The following is a 15718-nucleotide window of genomic DNA, read 5'->3' on the forward strand; positions in this document are numbered from 1 at the left end:
GAAGATGTCTTCAGGTCTAAGGTGAGTCTCTTGTAGACAACAAATAGGTGGGTTTTGGTTTTTGATCCATTCTGCTACCCTGTGTCATTTGACTGGAGCATTCAGTCCATTGACATTCAGTGTTATTATTGAAAAATAGGTTTAGATTCATTGTGTTCCCTGTAGAGTGCATGTTTGTAGTGATGTCTCTGGTACCTTATATTCCCTTCTACATTTCCCTCATAGAGTCCCTCTTAGGATTTCTTGTAGGGCTGGTTTGGTGGTGATGAATTCTCTCAACTTTTGTTTATTTGGGAAAACCTTTATCTCTCCTTCTATTTTGAATGACAGGCTCACTGGATAAAGAATTCTTGGTTGCATATTCTTCCTGTTCATCACATTGAAGACTTCTTGCCATTCCTTTCTGGCCTGCCAAGTTTTAGTAGATAGGTCTGTAACCACTCTGATAGGTTTCCCTTTTTATGTTAAGGCTGTTTTATCCCTAGCTGCTTTCAGAATTTTCTCTTCATCTTTATATTTTGCCAGTTTCACTATGATATGTCATGTTGAAGGTAGGTTTATGTTACATCTTAGGGGAGTTTGGTATGTGTCTTGAATTTCAATGTCTTTCTCTTTCCCCAGATTGGGGAAATTTTCATGTATAATTTGATACAGCACCACTTGAGGTCCTCTGTCTTTATCTTCTTCTTCAGGAACTCCTATGATATGAACATTGTTCCATTTGATTGTATCACTCTGGTCTCTGATTCTCCTTTCGTGTTCCTGAATCATTTTCTCTCTCTTTTTCTCAGCTTCCTCTTTTGCTACACTGTCTTCTAATTCACCTATTCTCCTCTCTGCTTCTTTAAATCTGTGGAGTGGTAGCCTCCATTTTATTATTCACCTCATTTATAGCCTTTTTTAACTCATCACAGCTATTTTGAAAGTCCCTAGTCTGTGTATCAATAGTTTCTCTGATAGTTCTTTCAAGCCCAGCGATTAATTTTATGACAATTGTTCTAAATTCTTGTTCAGTTAAGTTGTTTATGTCTGTTTTGAGCAGTTCTGTAGCTGTGATTTCTTCCAGGAGTTTCTTTAGAGAAGAGTTCTTTCGTTTCATCATTTTGGCTAGCTTTCTGTCTCTTTTCAGTTTTAAAAGCTTGTTCTGCACTGTGCATCAATTAGTATTCCTCTATTGAAGGAGGCTCTTTGAGTGTCTAGAGTCTGTCATTCAGGAGATGTTCTTTTAATGGTGTCTCTCAGTTTCTCTTGTTATGCCTCTGGTTAATTTATTTCCCTACTCAGTGATATTTGGGACTTTCCACTATGTGTGCTTTAGGTTGGTTCTTGAGGTAGCCTCAGGAAACCATGAGACTGCTGTCGATAAGGGGTCTGTGCACACACCTCCATTCTTGGAGATCAGAAAGCTGTGGCTTTTAATTCTTCTCAGTTTGATAATTGTGGGAGGACAGAGGTAATGGGGCTCCTTACTTCTCCGCCATCTTGCCGCTCCCCAGAAATTTTTTTCTTAAAAGAATTTACTATGAAGTACTGACTTTTTCCTTTTTTTCCCCCCCAATATTCATCTCCTTCTTTCCTCCCTACCTTCCTCACTTTCTTCTTACTTCCAACAGTAATTGGACCTTCTGTCCAGCGGTGTGGGAGGACCTGGGCTGACGAGGGTGAGGGGTTGCTGGGGCCGCTGGGGCAGAAGAGAAAAAGGGGAAGGGAGAAAGGAGGCTTTAAGATTTTTTAAAAAGTTTATTTATTTATTTTGAGACAGTGTGTGAGCAGGGGAGGGGCAGAGAGAGAAGATAGAATCCTAGTAGATTCTGTACTGTTAGTGCAGAGCCCCCGATGCAGGGGTTGATTGCACAAACTACAAGATCACAACCTGAGGCAAAGTCAAGAGTTGGACAGCCAACCCCCTGAGCCCCCCAGGTGCCCCATGATTTTGTTTTTAAGTAACTCTAGATCCAAATGTACAACCCAGAAGTCACGAGTCATTCGTTCCACCAACTGAGCTGCCAGGCACCCCTCTCTGCCTAGTTCTTGATCTCAAACATTGTCTGTTTTTTTCCCCTAAGAGCTTTATAACTTCACAATTTATGTTTAAGTCTATGATCCATTGTGAGTTAACTTTTGTGTAACATGTGAGACATAGGTCAGGATTCACTGTTTACTTTTTTTTTTAAACAGGGCAAACACGCATGTGTGCACACTGCCAAATGACTGCTGGAAGATTCATTTTTAAAAATGTGAATGTCCAATTGTCCCGGCACCATTTGTTGGATAGGTTGTTCCTTATTTCCCCGTCCCCCAACAAAGTGTTTTTGCACTTTTGCAAAATCTAGTTTAGATATCTATATTTATATCTGCTATTGGATTCTCTATTTTGTTCCATTGGTCTATGTATGTCTTTATCAATATGACACACTTTATTATTGTAGCTCTACAGTAAGCCTTCACATTGTATAACATGATTTTCCTACCTTATTCTTCATTTTCAGAACTGTTTTTACCTATTTCATGTCCTTTGAATGTTTATAAATTTTAGAGTAAGTTTTTCTATGTCTATAAACACCTTGTTAGATATAGGTATTACACCTAGAGGTCAGTATGGAGAGAAAGGACATCTTTACTCTGTTGACTCTTCTAATTCATGAGTAAACATTTCCGTTTATTTAGTCTTCTTTGATTTCTTTTATCAGCTTTTTGTCCTTTTCTGCATACAGTTTCTGTACATGTTTTGTTAGATTTGTATCTAAGTATTTCATTCTCTTTGGAGCAATTGTAAGTGGTATTATAATTTTAACTTTTATTTCCATATGTTCATTTTTAGTATGTAGAAAATGCAGTTAGCTTTTCTTTGTATTAAGTCTGTATTTTGTAGCATTGCTGAAACTCACTTCTAGGTTCTAGGAGTGTTTTTTATATATCCCTGGGGATTTTATATAGAGATAATCATTATCACAAATAGAGACCATTTAATTTCTTTCTTTAAAATCTGTATGCCTTCCCTCACCCCACTTCCATTTTTCTTCCCCTATTTTTTAAAAAATTTTTAAATGTTTTTATTTATTTTTTTTTTTTTGAGAGAGAGAGAGAGAGCGAGCGTGAGCAGGGGAGGGTCAGAGAGAGAGGGAGATATAGAATCTGAAGCAGGCTCCAGGCTCTGAGCTGTCAACACAGAGCCTGATGTGGGGCTCGAACCCACTAACTGTGAGATCTTGACCTGAGCTGAACCGGATGCTTAACCAACTGAGCCACCCGGGTGCCCCTTTTTTCCCCTATTGAACTGGATAGAACTTCTGGCACTGGATAGACTGGGCATTCTTGCCTTTTTCCTTATCTCACAGGGGAAGCTTTCAGTCTTTCTTCATTAAGTATGATATGCATGAGTCATTTAAAAATAACATCTTTTGGGGGCACCTGGGTGGCTCAGTCAGTTAAGCCTCTGACTTTGGCTCAGGTCATGATCTCACAGTCCATGAGTTCGAGCCCCGCATCAGGCTCTGCGCTGACAGCTCAGAGCCTGGAACCTGCTTCACATTCTGTGTCTCCCTCTCCCTGTGCCCCTCCCCTGCTTGTTCTCTCTCTCTCTCTCAAAAATAAATAAACATTAAAAACAATGTTAAAATAACATTTTCATGATTAGAAAAGTGATACATAATCACTTACAGATAATAGAAATAAGTATAAAGAAAAAATCAAAATTATCTGAAATCCCATAATTCATAGTTGACATTTGAGATCATACTAATGAATTATTTATATTAGGGTTCTCCAGAGAAACAAAACCAATAAGGTGTGTGTGTGTGTGTGTGTGTGTGTGTGTGTGTGTGTGTGTGTGTCTTTTGGAGAGAGAGAGAGAGAGAGAGAGAGATTGAGAGAGAGACTTATTTTAAAAAACTGGCTCACATGATTATGGAGGCTGGCAAGTCCAAAAGTTGCAGAGTGGGCCAGCCCACTAGAGACTCAGGGGGAAGCAATATTGCAGTTGAAGTCCAAAGGCAGTCTGATGGTAGAATTCCCACTTTTTGGGGTAGGTCAATCTTATTTTCTATTTAGGCTTATTTGATTAAATGAGGCTCACCCACAATATAGAGGGCAGTCTGCTTTACTCAAAGTCCACCAGTTGAAATATAAATCTCATCCAGAGATCTTGCCATTTGCAACAGACATGGATGGATCTAGAGGTCTTATGCTAAGTGAAATAAATCAGACTGAGAAAGACAATTACTGCATGATTTCAGTTATATGTGGGATCTATAAAATTAATGAATAAACAAACAAAAAGCAGAATTCGACCTATAAATAAAGTGATAGTTGCCAGAGGGATGAGCAAATGTATGGAGAGGAATGGGGGATAAGGGCCTTCAGTTATGGAATGAACAGTGATGGGAATAAAAGGCACCGCCTAGGGAACATAGTCAATGCTACTGCCATGGTATCGTACGGTAGCGGACGTAGCGACACTTGCGGTGAGCGTAATATAACATACGGAGATGCTGAACCGCTGTGCTGTACATGTGAGACGAACGTGCTATCGTGTATCAGCTATACTCCAATAAATTGTTTTAAATTTTATTTGCCATAAGTAAATACATACGTAACAATTTATAGTTAAAAAATGTAGATCTCATCCAAAACGCCCTCACCGAAACATTCAGAATCATGTTTGACCGACCAGTCAAGTTGACAATTATTTTAAGTTTTCTGTATCATTAAATCCCTTGCTTTTTTATGATTGCATAGAATTCTGTTGTATGAATATACCATAATTTATTAACATGGTCTCCAACTGTCATGAGTCTAAGATGTTTCCATATTTTTGCTATTTTAAATAATGTTATGATGAACATATATCATTTGTCGTACCTGTTTATATCCTTATAATACTAAGAAGAGAAATTTCTGGATCAAAGAATATGAATATTTTAAAAAATCTTCTTAATACATCTTGCTATATTTTTTTCCAGAAAGACCACATTCATACTAAGAACCTATGGCATTTGATCCTCAGAAAAGATTGTTCTGGAGCTTCATTAAAGTTTTTATTTATAATAGTCTAAAGATTACCTGTTGTTTATTGACTCAAACCTTCCAATATCTTTTCCTAAATGTCATATTTTGTCACAGTTTCCTTTAATGTTTGGTGATCTACACTATTATTGTACTTGCAAAATTTTCCCTTCTTAGAAGTGAGACTCACAGGATTCTTTCATTCCTTCAGTTCTTTTCTGGGGCATTTCTTATGGGAAGGCTTGTAGACTCAGATTAAAAGAAAGGGCTGAGACACTGTCCTTAGATTCTGTGGAATTGTCATTAGTGAGTGGGAGGAAGCCTTTTCTCAAGAACAACACACTGATGAGCTAAACTGACAAAGTTCTTGTGTTTTGTTTTTTGTTTTACATCGTGGTAAATTTTAACAAATAGTAGGTGCAATCTGTTTTAGAATCATTGCAAATCATAGGATCATTTGCTCAGGGATGAAAAAGACCTTGAGAAGCCATATAATTAATAACACTACTGGAGGCAAAGCTAGACAGATTCCGTCTCTGGCAGATGAGAATGAATGCCATGCTTAAAGGTCTCTGTGGAAGAGATGACGTATTGTCTTATAAAAACCTATTCCAGACCATCTAATGACTTTGACTGTTATGAAATCTACCACTAGCCCAACTCCTGCAGAGCTTAATTATGCTTAATGCCAAAGTAATAGGTATTTATATAAACAATATTTTTGTAGGCAAATCCTTTCCACCCTCATATACGTATATATTTAAAGTTTATTTATACTGAGAAAGAGTGAGTGTGTGTGTGTGTGCGAGTGGGGGGGAGAGAGAGAGAGAGAGAGAGAGGGAGACTCCCAAGCAGGGTCCATGCTGCCAGCTCAGAGCCCAATGTAGGGTTCAAACTCTGAGCTGAAATCCAGAATTGGAGGCATTATGGACTGCGCCACCCAGGTGCCCATTCCCTTCATATATTTTTTACATCAACAGTATATTTTAAAAATAGATTTCATAATATAAGCTACATAGCTTTTTAGAATAAGAAATAATGATGATCTATCCTCAAATAATACATACTTTTGGACCCTTGGTTAAATGCCAAGCAGTCGTGCCTTTGATGATCACTGCAGCAGGGTTGCAAACCTCACAGTGTAGCTTGATAAGAGTCATGGAAATGGATGACTATATGATGACATGTTGCCTGCAAAAGAACATTCTAACAACTAGGACACTAAATATAACAGCACACAGTTTCAAGTATTCGAGCACTGCTTTCTGGCAAGTAAAAGCTGTTTGAAAACCGCTGATACATTTTGACTACACATAAATGTATAAGGACATAGCAGCGTAGTCCTTCTGTGCAAAGCATGTCTTTTCTAGAATGAGACCGGCTCAGGAAAGCTTGAAAATAGTGCGGGGGATAATTCTTCCCTTTAACTGCCAAGGAAGAAAATGAACTAAAAAATAAATACTATAACCATAGGGGCTAGAGAGAATGAAATAAATAAAGGCAATGCATTGCAATAATTAAAGGGAAATGAATACATGAAAGAGAGAATGAAATAAAGTGGAACTCATTTGTCACAATCGCAGTCTCCGGAAGCAGTGGATGTGAAAAGGGGCACTGAAAGCCACTTCGTTTTCACACAGCCCGAGGATTATTCTCATTGATTCCCTGGGCACCCATGATGTCTGACTGCTTTAGGAGAACACACACACCACAAGCTTCCAACCCTCGAAGAGAAGGTAATTCCTTTCACATTAAGCATGATAAGAAAACAAACACTCAAGCTCTTTAGAAAGCTGCAGCTGTCTTAGCCCCTTGACACTTTTGAGTATACAGCATGGGCCTGGCAAGGCAGAGTATTAGAGCTGGGGCAAAAGGGCAGCTTCCTTTGGTTCCGTGCCCCTGGCACCGTCTCCTCAAGGCAGGTGTCCAGGGCTCTGCCAGGGAGACTGGTGGCCAGGCTCCCAGATAGGGGCATGGCCTCCTCTTGTGCAAGGGCTTCTGAGACAGGCTGGAAGGCAGGTCTCCTCCAGCTGCCAAGACTGACACTGCTGGTGCTGTCCCCTTGCTCCTCCGGGTTTGTTATAAGGCAAAGCAGGGAGCCATCCTTCTCATACATTTAAGTAAATGAGCTTATCTGGGAGAAAAATGGAGGTGGACAGATTTTATATAATGTAGACCAAATCCTTTTTCGTTTGGGGGGCAACTTCATTACTTGTTGCTTTGGGAGAATTTTTGGCCAAAGTTGTGAAGTCCTTCCTGTATGTGTTGTTGGAGAGGTGGGGTGGGGGGGGTCCCAAAGACCAGCCCTATGTTCAGGGACTCACAGAACTCACAGGGCTCAGCATGCAGTTGAGAAAAAGATATAAAGAAAAATCAGCAAAGTAAAAAGGCACATAAGTGAAGTCTGTAGGAAAGCTGTCTCAAGCTTCCAAGAGTCCTTGGAACATAGATCATGCTTAATCCTTCCACTGATGAGAAGTGTCGCTTACCAGGGGAACTCACTGGGGATTCAGAACCCAAGACTTTTATTGGATGCTGGTCATGTAGGCACACACTGCCTAGCATGTACAAAAATTTCAAACTTCCAGAAAAAAAGGCTGTTGTTCAGCATAAACCAAAGGCTGGATAAGCCATTTAGACTACTCATTTATTAGGGTATATTTTATATTACTGTAGAGAACAGTTTACCAGCCAGGTTCCCAGATGCCAGCCAAAGGCCAACCTTTCAGGAAGGTTTTTCTAAGGATACATAGTCTGAGGCTACTATGTTACCTCTTCTGCGTAATCTACCCCATTTGGCCAAGGATTTTTTAGAACAAAATTGTCATCAGTAGGACCCCATGTGGCAGAGTGAAGGGAACTTGTTGTTCTGACTCTGTTATACCCTCCACTGTCCTGGATTTAGCCAGTTAAAACAAATCCCACTGGGGCAGCTAGGTGGCTCAGTCAGTTAAGATTTAGGCTCAGGCCATTATCCCAGGTCATGGGATCGAGCCCTGAGTCGGGTTCCGTGCTGAGCATCGGGGCCTGCTTAAGGTTCTCTCTCTCTCTCTCTCTCTCTCTCTCCTGCTCTCTCTCTCCTTCTGTCCCTATTCTCTGCTCGTGCTTTCTCTCTAAAAATAAAATAAATTAAATTAAAATTGAGCAAGCAAATAAACAAGTCCCATTAACCATAAAGGTCAGGGGCACCCGGGTGGCTCAGGTGGTTAAGTGTCTGACTCTTGATTTCAGCTCAGGTCATGATCATGTGGTTCATGACATCTCATGCTGACAGCATGGAGCCTGCTTAGGATTCTCTCTTTTCCCCTCTCTGCCCCTCCCCCACTCATGGGCCCACACACAGACTTTCTCTCAAAATAAATAGGTAAACTTTTAAAAAATAAACAATTAAGTTCAATCTTAGTAAGGCAGGTGGCTCTCTCCTAAAGTTTTTGCATTAACTTTTTTACTTGGTCTGAGTCATCGATCCAAGGGCAGTACAACTCTGACTTGTAAAGCAGTGCCCTGCATGTCTTCCAGGACTGAGGCGGCCCATGAAAGTCAAGGTGCACGTACAAGACGTATAGCCCCAGAGAGTACTCTTGGAGACAAAAAGTTTGCAATTGGTAGGTCACCTACTGAAGAGATACATTAGTTAGGCATTAGAGGTTAACAGGGTCCTGGTGTGGTTTCTCACTGTGGGTCCTTCCTCCCTAGGGTCTCTGTCCAGTCCAAATAATGCAGTTGAGTCCCTAGATTGAGAAGGACTTCCAGAAGGCAGTTTCAGCCAGTTTTGCTTGTTTTTGACATGAGTTTATTTGCATCATGAGTGTAAATGACATCTAGAGGTGTTCTTTATAGGAACATAGGTGCTGACCCATGGTCAGCACTGTCAGGTGTGATCATAGGTTCAGTAGTTGGTTTGAGTTCAGGACCTCACAGGATCCTGGGAAGGCAACATTAGCATTCAGGAGTACTTCTGAAAAACAGAGTAGTTATGAGAAACAGAGATCATTAATGCCCTCCTTCTTGTATCTTCCAGGTGCTGGGTGTGTGTGTGTGTGTGTGTGTGTGTGTGTGTGTGTGTGTGTGTGTGTTTTATGTTATTACAAAATCAGTGTGTCTCATTTAATAATCATTATTTTATGTTTCTTCCCCAGTCGTTTTTTATTCTCATTTTTCATCAGCAAGGGTTGGGCGCAAAGAGGGTATTGAGAATTTAGCTATTACTCCATGATATTGCTGTTTTGACACCATTTGGTTTGACCAATCAGTGACCTTAAACTGACACTAGTCCCCTCATACAAGCACATGCCCTAGATAGCAGTCTGCAGTCACAGGCACATGTAAGTTCCTGCTGTCTCTTCCCCAACAGCCTTGTGATCAACAATCTCCCCCACCCCCCACTGCCTTCCCCTTATGGGGCTCCTTAGATAAGACTCCTGTGTGGCTTGTCAGACCCTGCCCTTTGGCTTGAGTTGACCAATCTAACCTTAACTCTGGGAATCCCAAATCACACCACCCACAGACTCTAATAAAAATATGTATCCCAGCTTCTGCTTCTCTGTCTGCACTCTGCCTTGACCTCCCCATATGGCCTCTCCAGGTATAAAAGTACTTCCTCCAGGTCTTGTAAATAACAAATGTCTCCAGGCCTGTTGTTGAGCCACAGTTTACCATCGGACCTCCCATGCTCCACTTAATAAGTGATAATTTAACAAATTCGTAACAGAGGGAATAGAAGAATTTATACAGAAAAACACTGGCAATGTAACTAAACCAGAAAGACACATCATGTTCAGGAACTGGTTAGGACAAAATCCTGAATTTCTAAAGTTTCAGAACGTGTTTACATAATTCCCACCCTTTTCATCCTGATCCTTTATTCAATAAGCAGCCTGAAAATGAACAATTTCTTTTTGGGAAATGCTGTCTTCTATTATTGCAAATTTCAAATAATCTTGAAAGCCAGACATAAGTCAACAGCAGTGAGACAGACACTCCTGAGCAGGGATTCAGAGGACAGTCCCCTCTGTCAGGAGTGGGTGGAAAGGTCCTACCCTACATTCTGTGTTGTCTTTCAACGTAACAACTTTCACTAGGAATCACATATTAGGTTCCCTGTGATCATTCATCTCAAATGCAATTAGGCCCTGCATTAGAAATATACAGCCACTAGCCGCTTGGTTTCAGATGGTCCCATCAGAGAATGAACCCTTTCCTGTGGGTAGCTACAGGTGGTCCGTGTGGTCCAGTCAGCATCCACAGTGTTTCTAGCCCCAGAAGGATGTCTTAAGTCTGTTATCATCCTAGAGTCTGTTCTGTTCATTAAGCCTAGGTCTGCTTTCCAAGATTGGAACTGTCTGTTACAGATGTTAGGTTTCAGCATACCATCAGGTCCAGGCAATTCAGATCTCTGAATTCAGGATTCTAAAAAGCCAATGACTTTTCTTTGACAGCAGCAAAGATGAGAGACTACAGAATCAGATAGTGGAGTTCCAAGTCTTTTTAAGCCCCCTATATCTTGTCAGTCTTAGGGTTCAAGCTGACCTACTCAAAAATATACACAATTAGTCTATAAAGTCACTAGCCTGCAAGAGTCAGACATCTGATTTCACAGGGACTTATTATTAAACTAAAAAACTACTTTTTAAACCTCAAAAAGTATATTTTCCTGTGGAGAGTATGCCTCTTTTTACATTGTCTGCCTTTTCTCAGAGGGTCCAACAGGCAAAAATCATAGCAAAAATAATATTATGTAGATTTCAGTTACTCAGATGTTCAGAGTTTAAATTTTAATTCATCCAAGCAAGAAAGGCATGTTATAGTAACATTTTTATTGGGAGGCTTTACCAGATTAGAATAATCCCTCTAGCATTTATGAAATTGCAAGCATATATTTTACATCATTAAAAAATTATATACCCAGATGCAATAGCCATAAAATAAAAAATAAACACATTTTAGATAGTATCTCTCTTTCTCTCTCTCTTGCTTTTTTTTTTTTCTACAAGTTTACTCAAACCTTAGCAGTAAATTCAACACTTCTAGGATTAACAACAACACAACTCCTGAGAGATCCCAGCTGGAGTGCAACAGGCTGCTGCACCAGTGGGCAGATTGTTATTTTCCCCCTCTTCTCTCTCTCCTCTCTCTCTCTTTTTCCCTAATTTGTCTAAAGTTTGCTCCAGCCTTGGAACTGACTTAATCTTATTTCCCCCCACTTGGAGGAGTGAACAATACAAACATACAGCATTTCAGCTCACCCAACATGTTAAAGGAATGTTTGAACCCTTTCTCCTCCCACCTGAAGTACAGAACAAAACCTAAAGCTATCATCCAGCCCGCACTTTTTATTTTCTTCACCTTAGCTACCATGGCCAAAAGCAGCCAACAGATCCAATTCTCCTCGAGTTGGATCTTCCATAGGTAACCTTCACCCTTCACAGAAGACATAACCTCAGCTGCTGTCTCATACCACAGATGACTAGATAGCCATTGGGAGGTGAAGGTTCATAGTTGTATCCCCTTCATACCTCCTTTCTTCTAATACTGTTTTAGCCATGTTTCAGTGAATCAGGGCTGTTTTTAATAAATCCCACTTCTGGCACCATCTGCCAGCCCCCCCTCCCCCACCAGCTAAAGGACTTTCTAGAAGAATCCAAAGCATATAGTTATACTTATGGACAAGATTTACTACACTGAAAGGATACAAAGTAAAATCTAAAATGGTAAAGGGCATGTTGGGTCAAGCCTAAAGAAAGCCAGGCACAAGCTTCCAAAAACAATTTTTTTCCAATGAAGTCTTATAGGATGTGCTTAATTTCTCCAGTAATGAGTTTTGGCAACACATATGAAATGTTGTCTGCATTCTCATTTGGGTCTTAGTGCCCATGGTTTTCAAAGGGTGTTGTTTATGTGGGGACCCTGCTATGGACTGTGAGTTGTAATCCTACAAAATTCACATGCTGAAGCCTAAATCTAACATGAAGGTTGGAGATAGGACTTTGGGAGATAAACAGACGAGAGGGTGGAGTCCTCATGAATGGGATTAGTGCCTGTGATGATTAATTTTATGTCAATTTTATCAGGTGCCCAGATTAAACACTATTTCTAGATGTGTCTGTAAGAGTGTTTTTAGATAAGATTAGCATTTGAATTAATGGACTCAGTAAAGTTGATTGTCCTCCCTAGTGTGGTGGGCCTCATCTAATCAATTGAGGGTCTGAATAGAACAAAAGACAGAAGGAGGAATTTTCTCTTTTTTCCTGCCTCACTGCATAAATTTGGATATCACATCTTCTGCCTTTGAGCTTGGACTTACTCCATTGGCTCCCCTGGTTATCAGACCTTTTATACTATTATCTATACATAGACAATATATATGTATTATATATGTTATATATAATAATATAACATATATAATATCAGACCTATTTAGACTTGGACTGAATTACACCACTGGCTTTTCTGGGTCTCTAGTTTGCAGATGGCTGATTGTGAGGCTTCATAGTCTCTATAATTGCATAAGCCAATTCCACATAATACATCTTTATATTTATACCTTTATTTGCACATTCTCCAACATAAGAAGGGTTCAGAACTCCAAGAGATAGATGTCATTCAATGAGGTTTTTAAAATAATGTCTTATTTCTTTTCCTCAAACTACTTTTAAGCAATAATTAAATATGATCTGTTCTGGTTTTTTAATCCTCTGGTCACAGACTTATAATTTTTGTTCAAAAATTGGAAGAAAAGACATTTTTGTCTTAAAAGGAATAGAAAAGAAAAGATTTATCTATAGTTAAGTTTTGTGAACATACCTGTCCTCTGTTTCCCCAATGAAGTTACTGTATTTCCTTAATAATAGGGACAACCAATAGTGGTGGCATACAGTTATAGGTATAACTTTTCTTTTCTCATCTGGGTCATTGAGAAGCAGGCTTTCTGAATTCTGTAATAAAAATAATACAAAGTTACGAGCCTGTATCTCTCACTATTTAAAACAAGAAGTAAAAATGTTGCAAGCTATTTTATCCTTTGGTTAGATTCCCTTAGCAACTTAGAAGTTGTGGCACCATGCTCTAGAAAACTGGTCACAATTATTCATATGGAAAATGGCCAAGAATACCTCTGTTTACAAATGCAAGATTTCTCAAAGTTTTCTTGGAATACTGGCAGAATGGTGGAGTCTGGACTTCATTATTCTACTCCTTGCCTCACTTTGGGCAAATGATGATCCATTTGAATCTCACTGTCCTTATCTATAAAATGTGATACAAATCTCCCAGGCACAGGGCTGTATAATGAAGATAGCATATGTAAAATATTTGACTTCATACGTGGTACAAAGAGGGGGTTTAATAAATGTATTATTCCTGTTATCTCAAAAAATTCCCGCTAAAAGACAAGGACTATAGTGTTCATAGAAGCTTTATTTATAATAGCCCCACCTGAGCACAGCCCAATGACGCCCCAAATGACCATCAGTTAGTAGATTGAATATTTTTTGATATCCTTATTTTAATTTTTAAATATACTTTGTTGTCAAATTGGCTTACGTAAAACACACCATGCTCATGCCAACAAGTGCCCTGTGCAATGCCCATCACCCACTTCCCCTCTGCCTCAGCCCCCATCAACCCTCAGTTTGCTCTCTATATTAAGAGACTCCTGTCGTTTGCCTCCCTCGCTCTCCGTTCATAACTATTTTTTCCCCTTCCCTTCCCCCATGGTCTTCTGTTAAGTTTCACAAATCCATATATGAGTGAAATCATATGATATATGTCTTTCTCTGACTTATTTCACTCAGCATAATACTCACTAGTTCCACCCATGTTGCTGTAAATGGCATGATTTTATTCTTTCTCATTGCCAAGTAGTATTCCATTGTATGTATAAACCACATTTTCTTGATCCATTCATCAGGTGATGGACATTTAGGCTCTTTCCATAATTTGGCTGTTGTTGAAAGCGTTGCTATAAACACTGGGGTACCTGTGCCCCTATGAATCAGCACTTCTGTATCCTTTGGATAAATTCCTAGTAGTGCTATTGCTGGGTCATATGGTAGTTCTATTTTTAATTTTTTGAGGAGCCTCCACACTGTTTTCCAGAGTGGCTGTAGTAGTTTGCATTCCCACCAATGGTGCAAGAGTGTTTCTGTTTCTCCACATCCTCACCAGCAGATTGAATATTCTTTAAATGTTTAAAATTTTTTAATTGAATATTTTTTTAATATTTCTTAAATGCAGTACTATATAGAATGAACTACCATTACTACAAAAGTATGGATAAATCTCACCAATGTAACATAGAATAATATGAAATAATACATTCTATGTAATTCCATTGAAACAAAGTTCAAAAACAGGCAAAATTACTCTATAGTGACAGTGGTCAGAAGTCATAACCTTTTGGAGGGAGGATGAATTGGAGGAAGGAAAAAGGGAGCCAGCTGGGGTGCTGAAAATGTGTTATGTCCTCACCTACACGGTGGTAGTTATATATGGGTATATGCCTGTAAAATTGATCAAACCAAACACTTAATATTTGTACATTATACACATACATGTATATTATTTACATTTATACAGAAATAAATAATGCATCAATAAAAAAACTGCTCCCTTAATCCCAGGATTTTGTATCAATATCAATTTTATTTACTAGGCGCATATCTAGCAGACAATATAACATGCCAAAAGCTAGCCATCTAGCAGGCTGCAGTCAGTCTGTCCCTTGTAAGTGGCCCCATTTCAGAACAAGCCTGGAGCGGACAGGCATATTGTAAGGGTCATGCTCCATCATCATTGACAGCTGGAGATGCCATCACATGCCATCGGCCGCAAAGCACAGGGAAAACCAGGCAATGGACTGTGCTTCCCACCCTTAGGCTTGGAGGCACAAGCCCCAGCAATGGAAGGATTAAAAAGCCTCAATTTAAAAAGACAGGGGGAGGGGAGGGAATGTGGGCTGCACAATTTATAAATAGACATTCCCTGAGGCTGCCTGATGGTGAAGTGGTTGTTTAGTAAATCTTTCTCCCTTAAGAATCCCATTATCAGAGAGCATTTGAAAATACCAGTTTCATTTTGTCTTTTGGGGGAGATCCTGGGTTTCATCAACTCAGCCCTGTTGGATGATATTGCTCTCTGTCCGATCTAGGGACAGGCCTTCTGTGCTTTGAATCACCTACACATGGAGCACAAAGATGATGAGGATGATGATGTGTCTTTTGCCAAGTGGATGAGCAGCTTCTGGGGTCACAGCTGGATAGAAGAGAATGAGAGAGGACTCCGAGACCGCCACGGATCACAAGATGCCAGTTACAGGAAAACCTCCCTGCCCTGCCCAGTGAGTTATTCTCAGAGAACCAGGGGAGAGCTGGACTAGGGGAGGGGGATTTCGATTGGGTAATTTTTGAAGAGGCCTTTGGTATGAAATTTTCTTTGGTTAAAAATCAGTACTCCTTAACCATTTATCCCCACAAAAATCCCTTTTATTATTTTATCTTGTTCTCCAGGGGATCTGATGTTCATCTATTAGGTAAAGATTTCTTCATTTTTAGTAGTCTGAGATATTCAACTATTATTCAGAGCTACTGATGACAAACCCGAGACAATCCTTCTGAGGGTTAATATAATTCAAGCCAAAGGAAAGAAACTTGATATTATAGTTTGTGTAGCATCAGCATGGATCATGTGCATTTTCCTATAGTCTTTTAAAATATTG

At 39.6% G+C, this 15718-nt stretch overlaps 1 protein-coding gene across 2 annotated transcripts in view; it reads left to right on the forward strand.

The window, feature by feature from the left end:
- LNP1 (leukemia NUP98 fusion partner 1) overlaps window positions 1-15718 on the forward strand; it is a 36774-nt gene that overhangs the window by 6935 nt on the left and 14121 nt on the right. Inside the window, exon 2 of one of the 2 annotated variants that reach the window (XM_029940684.1) lies at window positions 15152-15340. In XM_029940684.1, the coding sequence (XP_029796544.1) occupies window positions 15185-15340 (156 nt within the window). In that variant the 5' untranslated portion in view covers window positions 15152-15184. Of the gene's footprint in view, window positions 1-14956; window positions 15341-15718 lie in introns of those variants that run through there. The other variant, XM_029940683.1, reaches the window with a different exon arrangement.

This window comes from Suricata suricatta, chromosome 5 (genome assembly GCF_006229205.1).
Source record: "Suricata suricatta isolate VVHF042 chromosome 5, meerkat_22Aug2017_6uvM2_HiC, whole genome shotgun sequence".
In the NCBI taxonomy this organism is placed as follows: Eukaryota; Metazoa; Chordata; class Mammalia; order Carnivora; family Herpestidae; genus Suricata; species Suricata suricatta.